This window comes from Oryctolagus cuniculus, chromosome 13 (assembly GCF_051225735.1).
Source record: "Oryctolagus cuniculus isolate XC-2025 breed Fujian yellow rabbit chromosome 13, ASM5122573v1, whole genome shotgun sequence".
Lineage (NCBI taxonomy): Eukaryota > Metazoa > Chordata > Mammalia > Lagomorpha > Leporidae > Oryctolagus > Oryctolagus cuniculus.
Window position 1 is genome coordinate 25,458,548 of NC_142879.1, and position 18,153 is coordinate 25,476,700.

An 18,153-nucleotide genomic window follows, 5' to 3' on the forward strand; every position below is an offset into this window, starting at 1 on the left:
TCCCCTGGCTTCCAGCAGAGTTCCTCCACATCAGTCCCCAAAGCGTGGTTCCCGGGAACCAGCAGTGTGACGTCACCTGGGAACAGGTTGGCAGTGCCCAGTCTCGGGCCCACCCCAGACCAGCCGGGACAGAAACCGAGCTGGGGCCCTGTAGGCTGGGTTGTAACGTGTGAGGCTGTGAGTGAGGCAGCAGAGTGAATTGTTTTTGAAAAACACAGAGGCCTGAAAACCTGGGTTTGAGCCTCGGGTTTGTAAACTCAGAGTGAAAAATTGTTACGAGAACCCTGAGGTAGCCAGGGTAAGCTCTCCAGAATCCTGGTCCCTGCCCCTTGGGTCTGGAAAAAGGCCCGGTGGTCGATAGGCTTCGAAGCTTGGCAGCTTTATTCTTGCTCTGTAGGCCTGCACAAGGTGTCCAGACCACCTCTCTGAGAGGAGAGGCTCCCGGTCCATAGCTTGGTTAGGGCGGAAGCTCTCGAGTTAGCCCTGCAGGAGGGTGTGTAGGCTCAGGCCTGTTTGATGAATGGCTCCACGATCTCTCCAGGCCGATCTCTCTACTGTAGTAGGAGAGATTTATATACGACTGCCAAGCACCTTATTGCTTCCTCCCACTGGATCTGAACGTCCTTAGGCGTCCCGTGCTATTAGGAGCCGGCTCTTTCAGTGAAGGCGGCAGTGTTTCAGGTCGTTCTGCATAGTTAATGGGGGGAGGGTGTGGAGAGCCCCCCGACTGGCGGGGGGTCAGTGGGGTTTCCTGGGTCCTGAGCCAGCACCCTAGGAATGGGGTCTAATGCATGAGCTGGTTTTCTAATCTCTCCAGTGGCTTCAAAGTAGACAATGCCACCCAAGCACGGTGAGTGTATTACAAATGTGTGCATCTGGATTTATGCGTGGGAGGAATCTACTGTTACAAACGTGTGCATCTGGGTTTATGCGTGGGAGGGATCTACTGTTACAAACGTGTGCATCTGGGTTTATGCGTGGGAGGGATCTACTGTTACAAACGTGTGCATCTGGATTTATGCGTGGGAGGGATCTACCGTTCAGAATCCTAACACGTGCCAAGGCATGAGCATGGCTGAGTAGATATGAAGAGGTGGCAGCCAAGTATGGGAGCAGCCCCTGGGGGCTTCTGCAGAACCCTGTGTGTCCGCCCTTCTGTTCTTCTTTCCGCTGTCATGGCAGAAGACAACCGCAAGGGAGAGGCTGGGACTGCGGCTTTACTAGCGCGTAGGGCGGCAAACCAGTCCTTTAACATCTGTGTAGTCTCTGATGTGGATGTCAGCCCTCAGGCTGCTGTCTGAGGCCATGACCAGGATCAGCGAGAGGGAATATGTTCTTTGGCCCTCCAGCCTGTCAGTCACCATCTCCTGGGATCACCTCCTCATGCCATTTCCCTACCGAGACCCTTCTCGGAGTCAGCCCATTAGCAAGGCCTCTGTGCAGGACAGAAGCCACCAGCCTTGCTTGGCCTTAACCAGGATGGCAGTGTGGGCTGTGACACAGGCTTGTGTGTCTGCGGGGATGGATGTGTTGGGGACGTTTCATAACCATACACCTCCTGCACATGTGTGGACTCGGGCTCTATCCAAGGGGGGCTTGTTTCAGAGACGATCCTTGTTTCCTTTGCAGCTGGCTGCTCTTTGGAGGAATGGGAGACCCTTCCTTTTCATTTCTTAGAATGGCTTTGAGTCAGTGGTGACGTTGCTCCATGGGACCAGAAAGTGAGAGTCTACCTGTCTGGCTGTGGGGACCCAAGAGCCAAACTGGGAGGGTCCCAGTGTTCTTCATTTGGGATAAATGAAAACCAGCAGGGTGATGACGGAGTGGTGGATGAGCTGGGAGATGGGGGGCCATGGGCTCTGAGCCTCCTCTGGAGAGAAAACTTGTTTGCATGGATGGAGGGAAGAAGCTAGGGTGATGTTTATGGTAGATAGGAAATGCAGGCCAGGCTGATGTCCTGCAGAGAGGATTCTACCGCATACCCTTGGCTTGGGATGTGCGCTCTGGGCCCTTTTGATTCAGAGTAGCTTGAAGCAAAAACATGTTTTAAATCACAGCTTGAGAATCTTCTAGCTGCATGGTTTGTGACGAGATTTTTGCTTTCACGAGCCTCAGTTTCTCCCTCTTAAACTGAAACAGTAGTGGCTGCATGTGAGTTATGGGAGAATAATCTAGGATTGTGAATGCCTTGTAAGCTGTGTAGCAGATTCCGTGGTCTTTGTAAACTGCACGTGGACAAGGTGCTGGCTAGGGGTTGGGAAGAAGACTGCCCTGCAAAGTTGTTCATATACTGGTCATCAACCATTTTTTCCCCTAAAAATGGTTCACAGTGAAATAAACCCTGGTAGAGCCAAAATGGCGGTCATGGCCTCGGGGTGGGGGCAACCTGAGAGCAGAGTGATCCTGTGATGGGGTCCTCAACAGTTCACACACAACCCAGCTGTTCAGTTAACTCCTCTCCCACTGGGAGGGACTGGTTTCTTCCCCAGGATAGGGATCTATGCTGACTCGGCTGCAGCAGGTGCCCCATTGCTGAATGCTTCTGCCTGGCTGAGAAAGTGCTCCCAGAGTCCCTGGTGGAAGAAGGCCTGACTAGGGGAGCCCTGGGTTCTGTCGTGCACATGAGAAGTTCCACTCTGCCTAGGGAGATGGACTGCAGCTGCATCATCATTGGAAAACCAAGTTGTGTTTTCCTGCAGCTTCTGTTTGAACAGTTTAGGGCATCTGTAACCTAGGACGTGGCAAGCCAATGCTGCCAGTCTGTGATTTGCTAATATCCCAATGTTGCCTTCAAAATATTTGGAGTCAACTTTATTGAGAAGTAATTCATGCACAATCAAATACATCCAATCAAGGTATACAGTTGGATGAATTTAGACAATTGTGTGCAGCCTTGAAACCTTCCCAATAGTCAAGATACAAAACAGCCTCTTCCCAGAACAGTCCTTGGGCCCCTTTGCAGTCTCTCCATCCACCTGGCCCAGCAACCACTGGTGTGCTTTTTGTAACTATAAAGTAGCCTGAATTTTATATAAATGGGATCATGCAGGATGTATTATTTTGACAAGGTCTTCCTTCAGCATAATTTTTTCTATCAAGTTATATATTCCACAAAATGTATCATTTTGACGATTTTAAGGTACACACTCGGTGGCAGTGGGTACACTCTCACTGTTGTGCAACCATCAACATGGTCCATCTGTGGAGCCTCCCAAAATGCAACTGTATACCCATCAAACCCTAATTTCCCACGCCTCCTTCCTGAAGGCCCTGGAAGCCACCATTCTGCCTCCTGCCTCTGGGAACTGGACTGCTGATAAGTGCAGTCATAATATTCTTTTGTTCCTGGCTGATGTCATGTAACGTGCTGTCTTCAGGGTCCATCGATGTTGTAGCATACTCCAGGGTTTTCCTTTGTGATATTCCACTGCCTGTCTATTCCATCTTCACTTGGTGATGGACACTTGGAGTGCTTTCTCCCCTTGAGCATTGCGAATGGTTCTGTTACGAACCCGATGTACAAATACCTCTTCTCGTTCCTGCTTGTAACTCTTCTGGGTATGTGCGTGCTGGTTCTGTGTTTAATTAGTGGAGGAACCTCCAGGCAGCTTCCACAGAAGCTCCATCATTTCGCTATATTACCTGTGAACAAAGTCTTTTCTGAGACCTAGTCCTTGGTCTCATTATCTCTCACTTTCCAACAAACGTACCTTTGGCTTCTCCTGGACCTGCTTGATGATAGTCTGTTCTCTCTCCAGCCTGAGCCTCTTCCTATCCAGTCCTTTCAGATGAATGTCATTACTCAGCTGTAATAACCTCAGTACAATTACAGCACTTCCTCTGAGCACTAAACACTCCCTCTGTGCCTACCTCTTCCTCATTAGCTTAGTTATAATACACCTCACCAATATCCCATCAGCAATATCACAATACAACTACCTACATCTTTTAACTCTACCTATTGTACCACCTACACTGGTCCTTTTAATTGAATCTATTGAGCTATCATACATACTGCTTCTATGTGTTTAGCTCTGTCTGTCAAATAATCCATCATATTAACTGTACAACCTGAGCTTTTACAATGATTGTCTGACTTGCCAACAACCTGTTCATCCTGTCTCTGATGCTGCCATGACCTGTTAAAGGCGATCCTCTGTGAAGATCTCGTTAGGTTCTGGTGTCACAAGCTCAGGAGGAAGTTAGACACGTTGCTGATCCTGGGGGACCCAGCCTTGAGAGCGCCGAGTGTGTGGGGGCTTCAACCCTAAAGCACCTTCCTCAGAAGGATTTTTTCCTTTGACAAGACCACAATTTCTACCAGGCTCTATGAGCCACATTAATAGAGAGGGAAAAGGAGAAGGAGGGAGGGAAAAAAAAGGGAAACATGAAAGGAGTGGGGCTTGTGAAAATGGATGAGAATGGGGGCCAGCTGTGTGCACCGTGGGTTAAATGGCTGGCTGCAGCCGTGGCATCCCACATGGGCACTGGGTTGAGTGTCGGCTACTCCTCTTCTGATCCAGCTCCCTACTAATGCACCTGGGAAAAGAGTGGAAGATGGCCTGAGTGCTTGGGCCCCTGCACTCACGTGGGGGACCCAAATGAAGCTCCTGGCTTCAGCTCTGTGCAGCTCCAGCTGTTGCAGCCATTTGGGGGAGTGAATCAGCAGATGGAAGATCTTTCTCTCTGTCTCTTCCTCTCTCTGTGTAACTCTGCCTTTCAAATAAATAAATCTTTAAAAAAAAAAAAAAAGAAAATGGATGAAGGGAGAGAACACAGGAGGGCCAGTTGGGAAAGGCCGGGGGAGGGAAGCCTGCAGCGGGAGGCAGTGTTTCTGGTCAGGACACGTCCTTTTGACACCGTGCTTTTTCGGTTAATGTCTGACGAGCCTGCATGACAGCACATTGTGGCAGCAGCCCTGGGAATGTTGCCAGAAGGTTAGCCCATGGAGTTTGCTTTCAGTTTGACAGTTCTGTCCTCAACTGAACCCTGATGAAGAGGAGGCACTGCCCCAAGCCCAACCCTACTCCCTTGGGCCACATCAGGGCCTGGTGGCCACAGTCAAAAACCCTAAGAGGGTGAAGTCAAGGTTAGGACAGGCCCAGGCATAGAGCAAGTACTCACAGAGTGTTGGTTGAATGGTCTGGAGAGGGGGCTTGTGGGATGTCTTCTCCTTGTCCTCTTCGGCCTGAGGTCAGGAAGGGATGAGGAGTCCATGGCAGGTGTCCTGGATACGTTGGGATTGCTGCGTGCGGGACCACGTGGGCACGGAGAGAGTCCGTAAGCTGCATGTGTGGAGCAGAGTGCTCGGCTGTCACTGCATCAATCCCTTGCATTTCTCTCACTCTCTCTCCTTTAAGATTTATTTATTTGAAAGTTAGAGTTACAGAGGGAGAGGGAGAGGGAGAGAGAGTGCTTCCATTTGCTGGTTCACTCCCCAAATGGCTGCAACAGCCAGGCCAAAGCCAGGAGCTTCATCTGGGTCTCCTGCGTGAATGCAGGGGCCCAAGGACTTGGACCAACTTCCACTGCTCTCCAGGGAGCTGGATCGGAAGAGGAGCAGCAGGGACCGAACCAGTGCCCGTATGGGATGCCAGCACTGCAGGGGGAGCCTGTAACTGCTACACTGCAGCACCAGCCCCGATTCCTTGCATTTCTAAAACACTTTGCAAAGCAGTATGGAGTCTGTGGTCTGACTTGATTCATCTCTTTTTGTTTTTGTTTTCAAAAGAGCTACCTTGTGCTCCAATTGTATAGAGGAGGTAACAGGCCTTGCTAGGGTGACATAATACAGTCCGGATCCTAAGTCTCCAGATGCCTGTCTGGATAGCTTTTCCAGTAAGGGTAGGGAGAGCCCCTCCCTCCATCCTGCTGCCTGAGCCCCTGAGGAGCAGGGGCTGGCCACGCCCCTGGTACCTGGGTCTGAGCCACAGGGCCTCAGGCTCTGTGGGCCTCAGACCGATGGCTCCCTCCTGAAGCTTGGGAAAAGGAGCTGGCTGTCCTGGGCCCAGCTTCTCCTGTCCCCATAACCCGTCCCCGGGACCTCAGAATGTGGCCTCATTTGGAAGTAGGATCTCTGCAGATGTAATCAGTTGCAGGCCTTGGGAGGAACCCATACTAGATTTAGTGTGGCTTATATCCAGTGATGGGTGCTCACATAGGGAGAGGACAGAGACGTGGAGAAGGCAGGGGTGGTGACCGCAGTGATCCTGCTCCGAGCCAAGGGATGCAGGAGCCACAGGAGGCGGTGAGGAGGGATTCTTCCGAGTCCTCAGAGGGAGCGTGGCCCTGCCAACACCTTGGTTTTGAACTTCCGCCTTTAGATCTGTCAGAGAATGAGTCTGCTGTTTGAAGCCGTTATGTTTGTGGTGCTTTGTTAGGGCAACCCCAGGAAACAAACATACAAATATACTGCTAATCACAGGCAGAGGTGGGAACACATGGCTGGCCCTGGGGCCAGATTGCTAGGGTTCCTTGGCTGCCCTCGCTGCTCTCACCGGCTGGGCCGGTAGCAAGCCAGTGTGTGTAAGGTGCAAGTCGAAAACAGGAAGAACGAGGCTTGAGTTTCCCATCGTCCCTGTAGCCTTGCTGGAGAGAGACGTCTGTGTTGCTCTTACCACCATTGCTACACTTTTCTTTTGTGCCCAGCATGTGCTAGGCATGTGCTAGGCAAGTCTTCACGTCCTCTCACTCGGTCCTTGGAAGGACCCTAGTAAGCGAGTTGTTGTATCCCTAGATTTGTTAACTTAACTTACTTGAGGCTACCCACATAGCTGGCAAGGGGTAGAGCCAGGATTTGAACTTGTGTCTCATCTCCCTTGGGAGCCTGCTCACATTGAACCCCTATGCCATAGCGACTTACCAGTGTCATATTAATAATAGTAGCAGCTAATGGTTGACACAGCAGAGAGCCTTCCAGGGTTCTGACAACCCTCAGGGACTTTGCACAGCATTCCCTCCCCCAGTGGCAGCCACGTCACCTGACTCCTGTTCTTTAGATGGCCTGTGCTGTGTATGCTTGGTGTCTCTGGTAGCTTGTCCCTGCCCCTTCCCCTCTGACAAACCCTTGTTCATCTCACATGATCCAATTTGTTTGTTTGTTTGTTTATTAAGATTTATTTGAAAGGTAGAATTACAGACAGAAGGAGAGACAGAAAGGTCTTCCTTCCACTGGTTCACTCCCCAATGGCTCCAAGTGACTGAAGCTGGGCTGACCTGAAGCCAGGAGCCAGAAGCTTCCTCTGGGTCTCCCACGCAGGTGCAGGGTCCCAAGCACTTGGGTCTTCTCCTACTGCTTTCTCAGGCCATCGCAGGGAGCTGGATCAGAAAAGGAGCAGCTGGGACTAGAATCAGTGCCCATATGGGACGCCAGCACCACAGGCGGAGGATTAACCCACTGTACCACAGCACCGGCCCCACACAATCCAGTTTAAATGGACTCTGTGCCTTCCATTTAACACTTAATGCACAGATCACGACTCCTACTGACATGTGCTGGAGTGGAAGGAACTTTGACTCACAACCGGGTCTTTCTATGTTGGCTTCTGGTGCATCCATGATACCACTGGCTCTCCAAAGTCCTCGGTATAAATGAATGAGTGAAACGTGTTGACAACATGAAGATCAGTAAATAGCAAGTGGCATAAAAGGGCTGTTAAGTAGTAGAAGCAGAATGAAGAGACAAGTATTTCTAGAAGGAACCACTCAAAGTGTGGAGTTTTGAAAGTCAAGTATTTGGTCTGGTCTCTGTACTTCCGAAGCTGCTGAGTCAGTGTTTGGAAACTGATTAAGGGGCTCGGAGCCTTTTTTTCTTTTTTGGTTATTATCTGCCTTAGTCCTCTAAAGACATGTTCTTTAAAAAGAACGCCCTATTTCTAGACGTAGGCATTTGTGATGTGCGTTCTGTGTTTCATGCTGGTCCAAATGGGGACGTGGGACTCACCTGAGTCCCAGCTGGAGCAGTTCCAGGGCAGCTGCCGTCTCCAGGTGGGGACAGTCTGCCTGCGTGGGAGGGCCTGCTGCAGGACTTGCTCACCATCTCGCCTCTCTCCTCTCCCCACAGGCTGGCCATGGGTGACCCTCTCTGTCCTGGGATTCCTGTACTGCTACTCCCACGTGGGCATTGCCTGGGCCCAGACGTACACCCGGGACTGACAGCGCTGGCCCAGGCCAGCTCTCCCAGCCAGCCTCCAGGGCAGATGGTGCTGCAGCCTGACCTCCTACTCCAGGACCCTCTCCAGGGACCAGTGCTTGGTCTGCTCGTCTCTGTGAACTTACCTCCCTGCAAGACAGAAGCCCGAAATGTCACAGGAAATTCACAACCATGCAGTCTTCTAACTTGGGGGCATTATTTGCCTGATGAATGCCTCGGGGTGCAGTGTGTAGGGTGTTTTGCCTGGCTGCACCTGATGATATTTTGGTCTAGAACCTAGTCCCAGTTCTCTCTCTGCTCAGAATTAAATACAACGGACATTTCTTGATGGAGACACAGAAATCCCAGTTAGCGATAGCCCCATCCTCCACTGGGCAGTATTTCTAGAATGTCTTGGTGTGGTGGCTAGAACCAGCCCTAGCTGCTTCCCACAGCTCCTCAGTAGGGAGGTGACAGCGACAGCTGTGTTTCTCATGACCTCGTCCAAGCAGACAGACACAGTGCTAGGGGCTTCTAGGAGTCCTCCTGTGATGTGAACTTCATCAGGGAGAACTATTTAGGCTACCTGTTCCTGAGACCTTCAGAAAAGTGTGGCTATGGTGGTGGTTCTGCAAGTTAATTGCTTACTCATAGAGTTTAAAAACCAGAGAATAGTGCTTGCATGAACAGATCCTGTCTGGCAGGTCACGGAAAGTAAGGAACGGGGGTGCCTTTTGTGGTCTTGTCTGCCCTTGCCATGCAAGTCCCAGCAGTCACGGGCTCCTTGGTGGTTTATACTGCTTTGTTTTGATTCAAATAAAATGAAACCTTTTATGTTGCATAGATAATTCACATTTTTTGTAGAATTATTTTGAGTATTTTTGAGGACATGTTTAAAATCCAAGCATACTTACGAAATGGATAACTGGACAGGTTACCAGTGGCTCCCAGTGGTAAGTAACTCAGAATTCGCCTTTGGGTTGTGTTTGGGGCGGGGATAGTAAATCTTTAAAATTTGGTTCCATAGTGTATCTAGTGGTGGACAACTTATAATATCTCAAGCACATGAATTAAGTCAGTGGGTGGAAAAGGTTGGACTATAGTTTGATCTCTTCTCTGTCCTTGTGTCTCGGCCACGGGTATCAGCTCAGTTAGATTTACACTCCCGGAGTACAGGGCCACTTTGCTGATGGTGTTTCTTCCTAAATGCTCGGCTTCGGGGAGAGATGGGAGGGGCCGGGTGTTGATGACCTGAGGTGGGCACGCTGTGTGTCAGCTGAGGCAGAGAGCAGAGGCTCGAGGGGGACAGGCGGGCGCGGGCAGCACCGGGTGGCTTCACTAAGGAGCAGGACATGCGTGGGAGGGGACTCCAGAGTGTTGACCAGTGCTAAGGCCGGCACAAGCCTGGGGAGGATGAGCGCGGATGAACGCAGCAGAACGTCACAAGCTGATACAGGTCAGGATCCGTGGGCAGCAGGAGGGAGTTCGGCTGAAGTTTACTTAGAAGGAAGGGTTTCCTAGGGCCCAAAGGAGTGTGGAAATAACAGTATCTAACGTATGTGTGTACACAAATGATACAGGTTATTTTGAGCTCTTCAAAGATCCCGTTTATAGAACAAGTAGACTTACTCGTTACACTGCATTGGGAGAGCGGGTATATGCGGAAGGAACACTCCTGGGTTTCCTTGAAAGGATTATATGATTCGGAATGGGCCTCAGAAGTTGGCAAGGGATTGCTGTTTAGCAATGCACTTGAGGCCTGACCAGCCAAGGTGTGGTTACCCAGGATCACCGCTCCCCACCTGTAAGATGAGAATGGCAATACTGCTCACATCATTTAAATGAATAAAATCTTGGAATTGCTTTAAATGAAAGACCCTCAAGGTGCCTTGGCACACAGAACCGTTCTAGCTGAGGCACATCAGACACGTCATCAGCCCTGGGCAGCTGTTGGCATGGCGCTAGGAAGAGACCAGACGAGGGCCCACGGTCACTGCCAGCCCCAGGAGCCCCTGACCTTGCCCTGGCTCTGTGAACAAGCCCGAGAGCTCCATGCACCATCGCCATGACGATACCCGAGGAGCAAGCAAGGCATCGGAGGTCAGGTAAAGCCCAGTCATTCTGGCAAATTCTTGGGACCGCACATGAAGACTGAAGAGTGTTATTTTTCCAGATTAATTCGTTTGAAATGAAAGCAGAAACGTTTTGATCTATTAAACACTGTAGGCCTAGGGTGAAGATAGATCATACACACACACACTCACACAATTGTATTATCATCTCTATACTGGGAAAATCTCAGTTTAGAGAGAGGGAGCTGCCCCTAAGGGGCACTGAGGCGGCTCATTTGGTTTATTTAAAACAATAATGTAGCTGCTGACTAACTATAAGAAATGAAGCACAATACAGTGAGCTTGTCTGTTACAGGTATCCCACGGTGTGTCCGTCCATACAGCAGGGCTCACTTCAGCGTGACCAGAGAGAGAAGCCAGATGGTCTTGACAGAGCCTCTTTTGAGATCTTTCTTCAGGGAAATTGTTTCCTTTTAAAACACATACCAAAACCAAAAATGCTTTAAAAAGTTGACTCCCATTTGGCCTTTAAAGTGTCGTATCACATAGTTCTGAATGACTATCCTGCTGACTGATCACAGAGGCCATACTCACTTATGATTTTGAGGATAAAGAATGTGGTGTTTTATGCCTTATGAGATGATGTTTTTTAAAATGAATGTCAGTCCTTTGGAATTTCAAATAATATCACCCTGAAATTTTTTATCCTCCTTTTCTGCAATGTACTTAAATAATAGGATGGGAAGACTGTCATTAAAAATTTAGTGTATTCATACTGTGGCCCTGTAAGATCAAGCAGAGGCCTGGATTTAGCTCATAGATCAGAGATGCCTCTTCCCTGAATGAAGCTGCCGTGTATATAGGAAAAGAGCTGATCTTGAAATGTGGGCCGATGGATGTTAGGAATTTAGGTTGGGGGCGGACGTCTGGCAGTTTAAATGCCAGTTAAGAAGCCCACATTCTGTACCAGAGTGCCTGGCCTTGAGTTCTGACTCCACCACTGATTCCAGCTTCGTGCTGCCGTGCACTGTGCAGTGGCTGGTGCTAGCTCAAGTAGTTGGGTCCCTGCCACCCAATGGGAGACCTGGATTGAATCCTGGCTGCCAGCTTCAAGCCTGGTGCAGCCCCAGCCATTGCAGGGGAGTCAATCAGAGGATGAGCGTGCTCTCTGTATTTGTGTTGTGAATGTCTCTATCTATCTCTGCCTCTCAAATAAGGAACTCAGTTAGCAGTATTATGGAGTCTTGCCATGAGCAAGAAGCAATACCAATTAAAAAAACAGACTTGAAACCATGCCGGAATTTAACACTATTTAGTTTAAGGGCAGTAATCCTGTACCTTAATAGCTGCTGAAACTACCAATTAAGTAAAGCACTGATCAAAATTAATATTATTAACATCCAGTCATTCAGAAAAGATTATGTTCTTTAATACTTCCCTATCGTTTAGAGCATAGCATAATTATTTTATACAAATTGCAATTCAAATTGTTCAAAATAAAGTTCACTTCTAAGTGGGGATCAACTTCAGATGTTAAGCCAGCATGTTCTGTAGTCTTCCAGTGCCGCCCGATTGTTACGCCTTGAACATAGAAACGCTTGTTGAACTGCCATTTTGGTGGCATTGGGAATGGGGCCTTTAAAAGGTAATTAGCTAGGACAGAGATGAATGCCTTGTGTGGGTGGGGAGGTGGGGTGAGGGACGGGGTTAGCTGCAGTGGTGGGCAAGTTCTTGCTCTTGAGGAACCGGATTCGTTGCCATGGTTACGCAGCCCCCCCCCCCCCCCATGCTGTGTCTGCTCTGCACAGGCTTGCTTGACCTTCTGTCGCCAGCCATGGCAGGAAGCAGCTCAAGACCCTCACCAGAGGCAACCAGTCTTGGACTTGGCCAACCACTAGAACTGTAAGCCAAAGTAAAGCCCTTTCCTTTGCAAATGACCCAGTCTCAGGTATTCTGTGACATGAGCACAAAGAAGACCAGGGCACAGGTTTTGAAGGCAGGCTCTGTACCCTGGTATCTGCCTGGGGGCCGCCAGCTCCATATCCATTCTCTTGCCATGCCGTACTTTATGCATCATCTCGCTAGCTCTAGAATATTTTTTTTTTTTTTTTTGACAGGCAGAATGGACAGTGAGAGAGACAGAGAGAAAGGTCTTCCTTTGCCGTTGGTTCAACCTCCAATGGCCGCTGCGGCTGGCGCACCGTGCTGATCCAATGGCAGGAGCCAGGTACTTCTCCTAGTCTCCCATGGGGTGCAGGGCCCAAGCACTTGGGCCATCCTCCACTGCACTCCCTGGCCACAGCAGAGAGCTGGCCTGGAAGAGGGGCAACCGGGACAGAATCCGGCGCCCCGACCGAGACTAGAACCCAGGGTGCCAGCCTGCTAGCTCTAGAATTTTAAGTTCTCCAGAAACCATGATCATAGTTGCTCTCCATACCCGCACTGCCCAAGTTCCTGTGAAGGAAAAGTATATCTGTTCTTCCTCACTCTGTCATTTTAGGTCACCCCAGCCAATTTGATGACTTACAAGGAAAGGCGAAAGCAAGCATCATGTATAAAATAGTTTATTACCATAATAAATAAAATTAAACTTTTTAATCTTTTTACAAATATCATTTGTGCTTGTTTAAAAATGTAGAGAAGGGCAGGAACATCATCCATGGAGGGTCCCACACGTTCCTCTTATCATACCCAAGCCACAGACATCCGGGGGGGTTCTGGCACCAACCTCAGCTGACCACATAAATGGTAGCAGCTCATTTGCACTTCTGTTTATTCATGCTTGTTTGGACAAAATGACAGATGCAAGAAAAAAAACTCAATAAAGGACTTGGCGGGACTCAATGGGAAGCGTGTTAATATAGGGAGAAGCGCTGGAATGACGAACCGCTCCTAAGGAGTGTCCTTGCAGTGTCCGTGAAACGTGGCATGTGGACAGTCTGCAACTGATGCACCAACACAGCGGCTGAATATTAAGAGAATACATTCATCAGGCAGGGCTGCCTCCTTTTGAACACAAAAACAGTTCATATCCTGATACAAGATCTGTGAACGTCTCAGGGAACTACTGACGGGGCCACTGGATGACTCAGAAGTCACAGATAAGAAAGAGACAATGGCTCCAAGAAGAGGGTAATGTAGGTGGGGGGGCACCCCCAACATCTGGCACCTGCAGAATGTTCAAGTCCAGTTCTTGAGGGCCCAGAGTCTGATATGCTCGCAGGAGAGTGCAGTTTCACGTGAAACTAACGTAAGCTGTAGGTAAATTCACATGGATTCTTTTGAACCGTGAGTGGGAGAAATTAAAACTTGACCGTGAACACCTTCAGTGAGAAAACAGTGCTTCCTCCGAGGGTTGCCGTTGGTGCTGGCAGGACAGGGAAGTCTCCCCCAGGTGGAGGGCACAGGAGCTGGTGAAGGTAACCTTGACTGAAGGAAGTGTACGGGGCAGTCACACGGATGACGTGACAGAGAAGAGGCTGGCGGCCTCCCCGCAAAGCAACAGCAGGTGGGGCGGGAGGAAGGGGCAGTGGCAGCTCCGTCACGGCTGGAGTTCCGTTCACGGGTCTTAAGGCGAAACATCTTTATTGCAAAACATAGTACAATCTGTTAATCAAATGCATGTGAGCAACTTGTACCTCCACCAGGGCTCCAAAAATTTCCCAGAGATCAGTGCAGCGAGGGGAGACGGGCTGTGCCCCGACCGAGACTCCCTCAAGAGTTCATTCCGCCCCCACGCATGCGTGGAGGGGAAGGCTGACAGCCGGCCTAACACTGGCACCTGCCACCTGAGGACGTGGGAGAGAGAGGCTTGCTGCATCGGGCAGGGTGAAGTACGATTTTGTCCCCAGCCCAGCTCTCCCAGCTTTTGAAAGAGAAGGATTCCAGGAAAGGGGCTCGGCCTGCAGCAGTACACAGGATCAGAGACTGGGGGTAAAACGGGCCCCAGGAGTCAGCAAGAAGAACCCAAAGAAAAGAAAGGCCTGCTGGATCTCTGCTGAGATGAGAATAGCTTTCAAACGCTTGGAGACTTATAGCATTGTGTAGCAATGTATTAATGCAATTAATTAGTTGCATTAAGTGTGTACTAGACCAGAGATTCTCAACCAAATGGCTGCCTCTCTCGCCTGCCTTTGGCCACGCTGTCATGCCCAGCAGGGGAGGTCGGGGGATGGCTGGAGTCCGTGCTGTGCAGGCCCACACACCCTGGAGCATCCTCGTCTGGGACTGAGCCCGCTCCCCACACCTCCATCAGTGGAAGGAAGCAGCCGGGGCACGGGGATAGGACCTCGCCATTGCAAAGCAGCCTCGGGATACCTCAGAAAGGGGAAAATTGCCTCCAAAGGACGTGTGGCTCTGAGCAGGATTTTTCTGAAGTGCACAAGTTCAGTCTAAAACCTGAACCTCTGTTCCCCTGCTCTCTCCAGCTACCAGGGAACAGTGGGATCTGAAGTCTGTGGTCCATGCCCAGGACACCGGGCGGGGTTGTGGCCACGCCAGGTCAACAGCACAAAGCTACCCGGGGCCAAGTGCAAGCCAGGCAAAGGCAAGGAAGAAAGGTTGGGCTTATTTTCTCTGGGAAAAAAAAAAAAAACTTTTTAAACAATTACAGCAGAGAGAAAAAAAACGGAGAATACAAGCTTAGACGGTCACACGCTGCTGTCACGGTGACCCCTACAACCTCGAGCTGGGCAGATTTCCACAGCAGAGCCTGGGCCAGCTGATGGCGCTACTTTGGGGGTACATCCCCCTGGAAAGAACCCTGGGCTTCCGAGCCTCCCCTAGGGCCTACCTGGGGAATTGTTTCCTGGAGGGATGCGCCAGCCCGTGACGAGCTGGACAGGGCCTGACACCAGGTAACTGGAGCCCTGGGCGGCGACGCTTCTGAAGCTAGCTGTTAGGGTAATAGGGGCCCTAGCCCTGCCCCAAAAGCAGGTCCTAAGCTTCAGAAGCTAGTTAGGAAGCATAGGAGCAGCCGGGAGTCCAGATACGTTATAGCCTCTGCCCCAGTTGAGGAAGCTGGAGGCCCCCCAGCTTTATCCAGACTCACAAACAGGCACGCCTCGGCCTTGGGAAATCACACCTTCTCCCTTGTGGCTAAATAATGTCCCAGCCCAGGGAGCCGGAGGCCACCTCTGCAAGGCTCCCGGGAGAGGCAGAGGGTGTGCGTGTGCAGGGCATTGGGGGCAGGTGCCCTCCTGGGCCCTGCTCCCTGGAGCCATCTGTGCTGACCTGGTCAAGTGAGGGAGGTCAGCCTGCCTCGCACCAACATCTGCGGGCCAGGTCCTGGGCTGTGTGGTGGCTGCTGAGCAAGACTGAAGGGGCAGGGGGCCTGCACAAACGCTGAGTATCTTTGGTAGGGCATGACCTGCGGGGTTCCCTAAGGACACCGGGACTCAGAATCTCAGTAGCGAAGCCGTGCCAGGGATGGGGGTGCCAGAGGGCCAAAGCGCAACCTGGATCAGTCCATGCTGTTGCCCACAGCCCTCGTCACACTCTCGCACAGCGGAGTGTTCAGGGCTGAACTCCCAGCCTTGCTGGGCAGTGTTTGGGGTCCCGGGACCTCTCTTCTCTCCAGGTCATACCCCTCAGCTAGCTCCACTTTGCTGGAAGAGACTTTTTTCTCTTTCGCTGGGCTGTTGCTGGGAAAAGCCCCAGTGCACGCACAGCCTGACCCTGTGAGTGCACTGTGCATCAGCCCGGAGGTGGCACAGAGCTCGGCCCTTTCCTGGCCACTGCTCCTGGTCCTGCGTGGAGATAGCTCAAATCCTTCCTGCTTAATTCAGATGACTGTGCCCCGCTCATCTTCCTGCTTCCTCCTGCAATCCTACTGGCTACAGCAGAAAGTAAAGAGGCTGCCTTAAAAATAAGGCCAAGCACGCTCCCGGCTGTCCTCGGGGGATACGTGGTGAAGAAAATACAGACGTCTGCAGGGCAATCCAAGGAGAATGAAAATGTTCAAATATCGCCATAGCGCTGGCTACGGTCATCTTGAGGCTGTGTGTGTGTGTGTGTGTGTGTGTATTGAACAAAGCAACTTGGGGCCCAGGCCCTTCCTGCCAATGCTCCATACCCTGAGGAATGCCACGGGAACACGTGGGAAGAGGTCAAGACGGAAAAGCAGCACAGCAACCCGCCACGGGAAGCTCGCTTGGCTTCCAGAGCTCACCGGGGGCCTCTGCAGCCTCGTGGGGGCCCAGGGTCCCTCCCCCCTGCCTCACCTCTCTGGGGCACTGAGACCTGAAGCTGCCCTGGGGAGGCAGGCACCAGCCTCCTGCACCTTCAGAGGCAGGAAGTGGACAGGCTCCCCTTGTCCCAAGCTCCTCACCAGCGTCAACAGGGAAACAGGTATTTACAGGAGTCCAGGAGGGCTCCGGGCACTCCCCTGCCCACTCCCGCGCGGTGGCCACTCTTTTCTGGTAGTTTGAACCTTGTACAAATATCCCAGTAGTAAAAAATTACAAACGAAGGAAGTCCCCCGGAGCCAGCCTGCCCCTTCCCGGGGGAATGGTGTGGATCCACGGCAGAGGCAGCTGCCGGCTTGCAGGCTCAGGGCGTGCTGCCCCTCGCCCCATCCTGTTCTCCAGGGAGAGCACACCTGCCGAGCCACGGGTCCTGCTCAGGTTTTCCCTCGGGAGAAACCTGCCTTGAAAACTGTTGGCCGCGTGGGCATGGGTGGTGGGTGGTGTCCGGGCAAGGGGGTCTAGGGTTTTGTCCTTGACTCTGGACGAGAACCTCTCAGCTGGCTCCAAACACGTCCCTTTCGGACCCTGGGGACTGGGGCCTGGAGATCTCGAACAGCTCCTGCGGGGACTGGGAGGACCTTCTGGAAGTTAGTAGCCTGAGGATCTCGGCCAGCTGCTGCTCGATGGTGCTCATCTTGGCGTGCAAGGCCTTGATGTCCTCCTTCAGCTCGTGCTTGACCTCCAGGACGGTGGCCTGCAGCGTCTGCTCGGGGATGGGGTAGAAGCAATGTTTGACCTCTGCCATCACGGGGCTCCTGTCCTGGGGGCTGCGGGCCTCGCCCACGTTGTCCAGGCGCAAGTCGCTCTTGGTGATGCCGCTGTCGCAGGAGTCCGTCTTCTTCAGCGTGGCCTCGCCCGCCGCCTTGGTCCTCTCGGGCAGCGTCTCCATCGACTCGGCCTTGGACACCTTGTTCCAGTCCTCCCCCTTGGCGCAGGCGTCTCTGAAGCGGGCCCAGCCCTTGCGCTTGGCACAGTCGCCCCCGCCCGCCTTGGGGCCCAGGCACTCGGAGCCCGGTGCGTGCAGCTTGGCGTGGTCCGCCACGGCTGCGGCGGAGGCCGCCTGGAAGGCCACGGGCGTGGCGGGGCTCTCGCGGACCGTGACCACGCTGGCCTTCACCAGGCTGTGGTTGGCCGAGGCGTGCTCGGCCAGCACGCTGCCCTTCTCCACGTCCAGGTCGTCCAGGTCCCGGCCGCCCCTCTCGGCCGCCAGCCGGGCCTCCTTCTGCTGCCGGAAGCGCTGGAAGAGGCGCCGCACCGGGTGGTCCGGGGGCAGGATCAGCGGGGCCTCGTTCTTCCGCTTCATGCGCTCCTCCTCCTCCCGCTTCACGTCGCTGATCTTCCGGAACACGATCTGCAGGGAACAGACAGACACGCGGGGTGAGCGGGGCTGGGCTTCCTGGCTCAGCTGGACGGCAGCTGTCCTTGTCCACTGTGATTTTCTAATCCTGCCTCCCCGCGTCCCCTCCTCAGCCACACCCATCTGCTCCTGGGGTCCAGCCTGCAGATCCGAAACACAGGACTGAGGAGAATCCTGTCCACTTTGAAGAGGGTCAGAGAAACCCACTAAGGGTGTCCCAGCAACGGCGAGATGAGGAGAACAGAGCGGTAAGCACGCTTTCTCCCACCGCTCTGAGTGGACTTGCTGGTGGCACGACCCTGGGCGTGCTGTTCTCTGGCCTGGGAATGGCCCCTGCTCTCTGTCCAG

At 52.2% G+C, this 18,153-nt stretch overlaps 2 protein-coding genes across 16 annotated transcripts in view; one reads left to right on the forward strand and one right to left on the reverse strand.

Moving 5' to 3' along the window:
* The window catches only part of HHAT (hedgehog acyltransferase), a 300,447-nt gene extending 291,464 nt beyond the window's left edge, over positions 1-8,983 (forward strand). For all 11 annotated transcript variants that reach the window (XR_016219599.1, XR_016219600.1, XM_008268452.5 and 8 more), the window contains one exon: positions 8,063-8,983. Coding sequence is in view for 9 of the 11 variants with exons in the window: in XM_008268452.5 (XP_008266674.3) it covers positions 8,063-8,154 (92 nt within the window). In the remaining 2 variants the exon portion in view is untranslated. The remainder of the gene's footprint in view (positions 1-8,062) is intronic.
* Positions 8,984-14,527: 5,544 nt separating this feature from the next.
* Positions 14,528-18,153, reverse strand: part of KCNH1 (potassium voltage-gated channel subfamily H member 1) — a 377,304-nt gene continuing 373,678 nt past the window's right edge. For all 5 annotated transcript variants that reach the window (XM_002717533.6, XM_002717532.6, XM_089312133.1 and 2 more), the window contains one exon: positions 14,528-17,799. In XM_002717533.6, the coding sequence (XP_002717579.1) occupies positions 16,942-17,799 (858 nt within the window). In that variant the 3' untranslated portion in view covers positions 14,528-16,941. The remainder of the gene's footprint in view (positions 17,800-18,153) is intronic.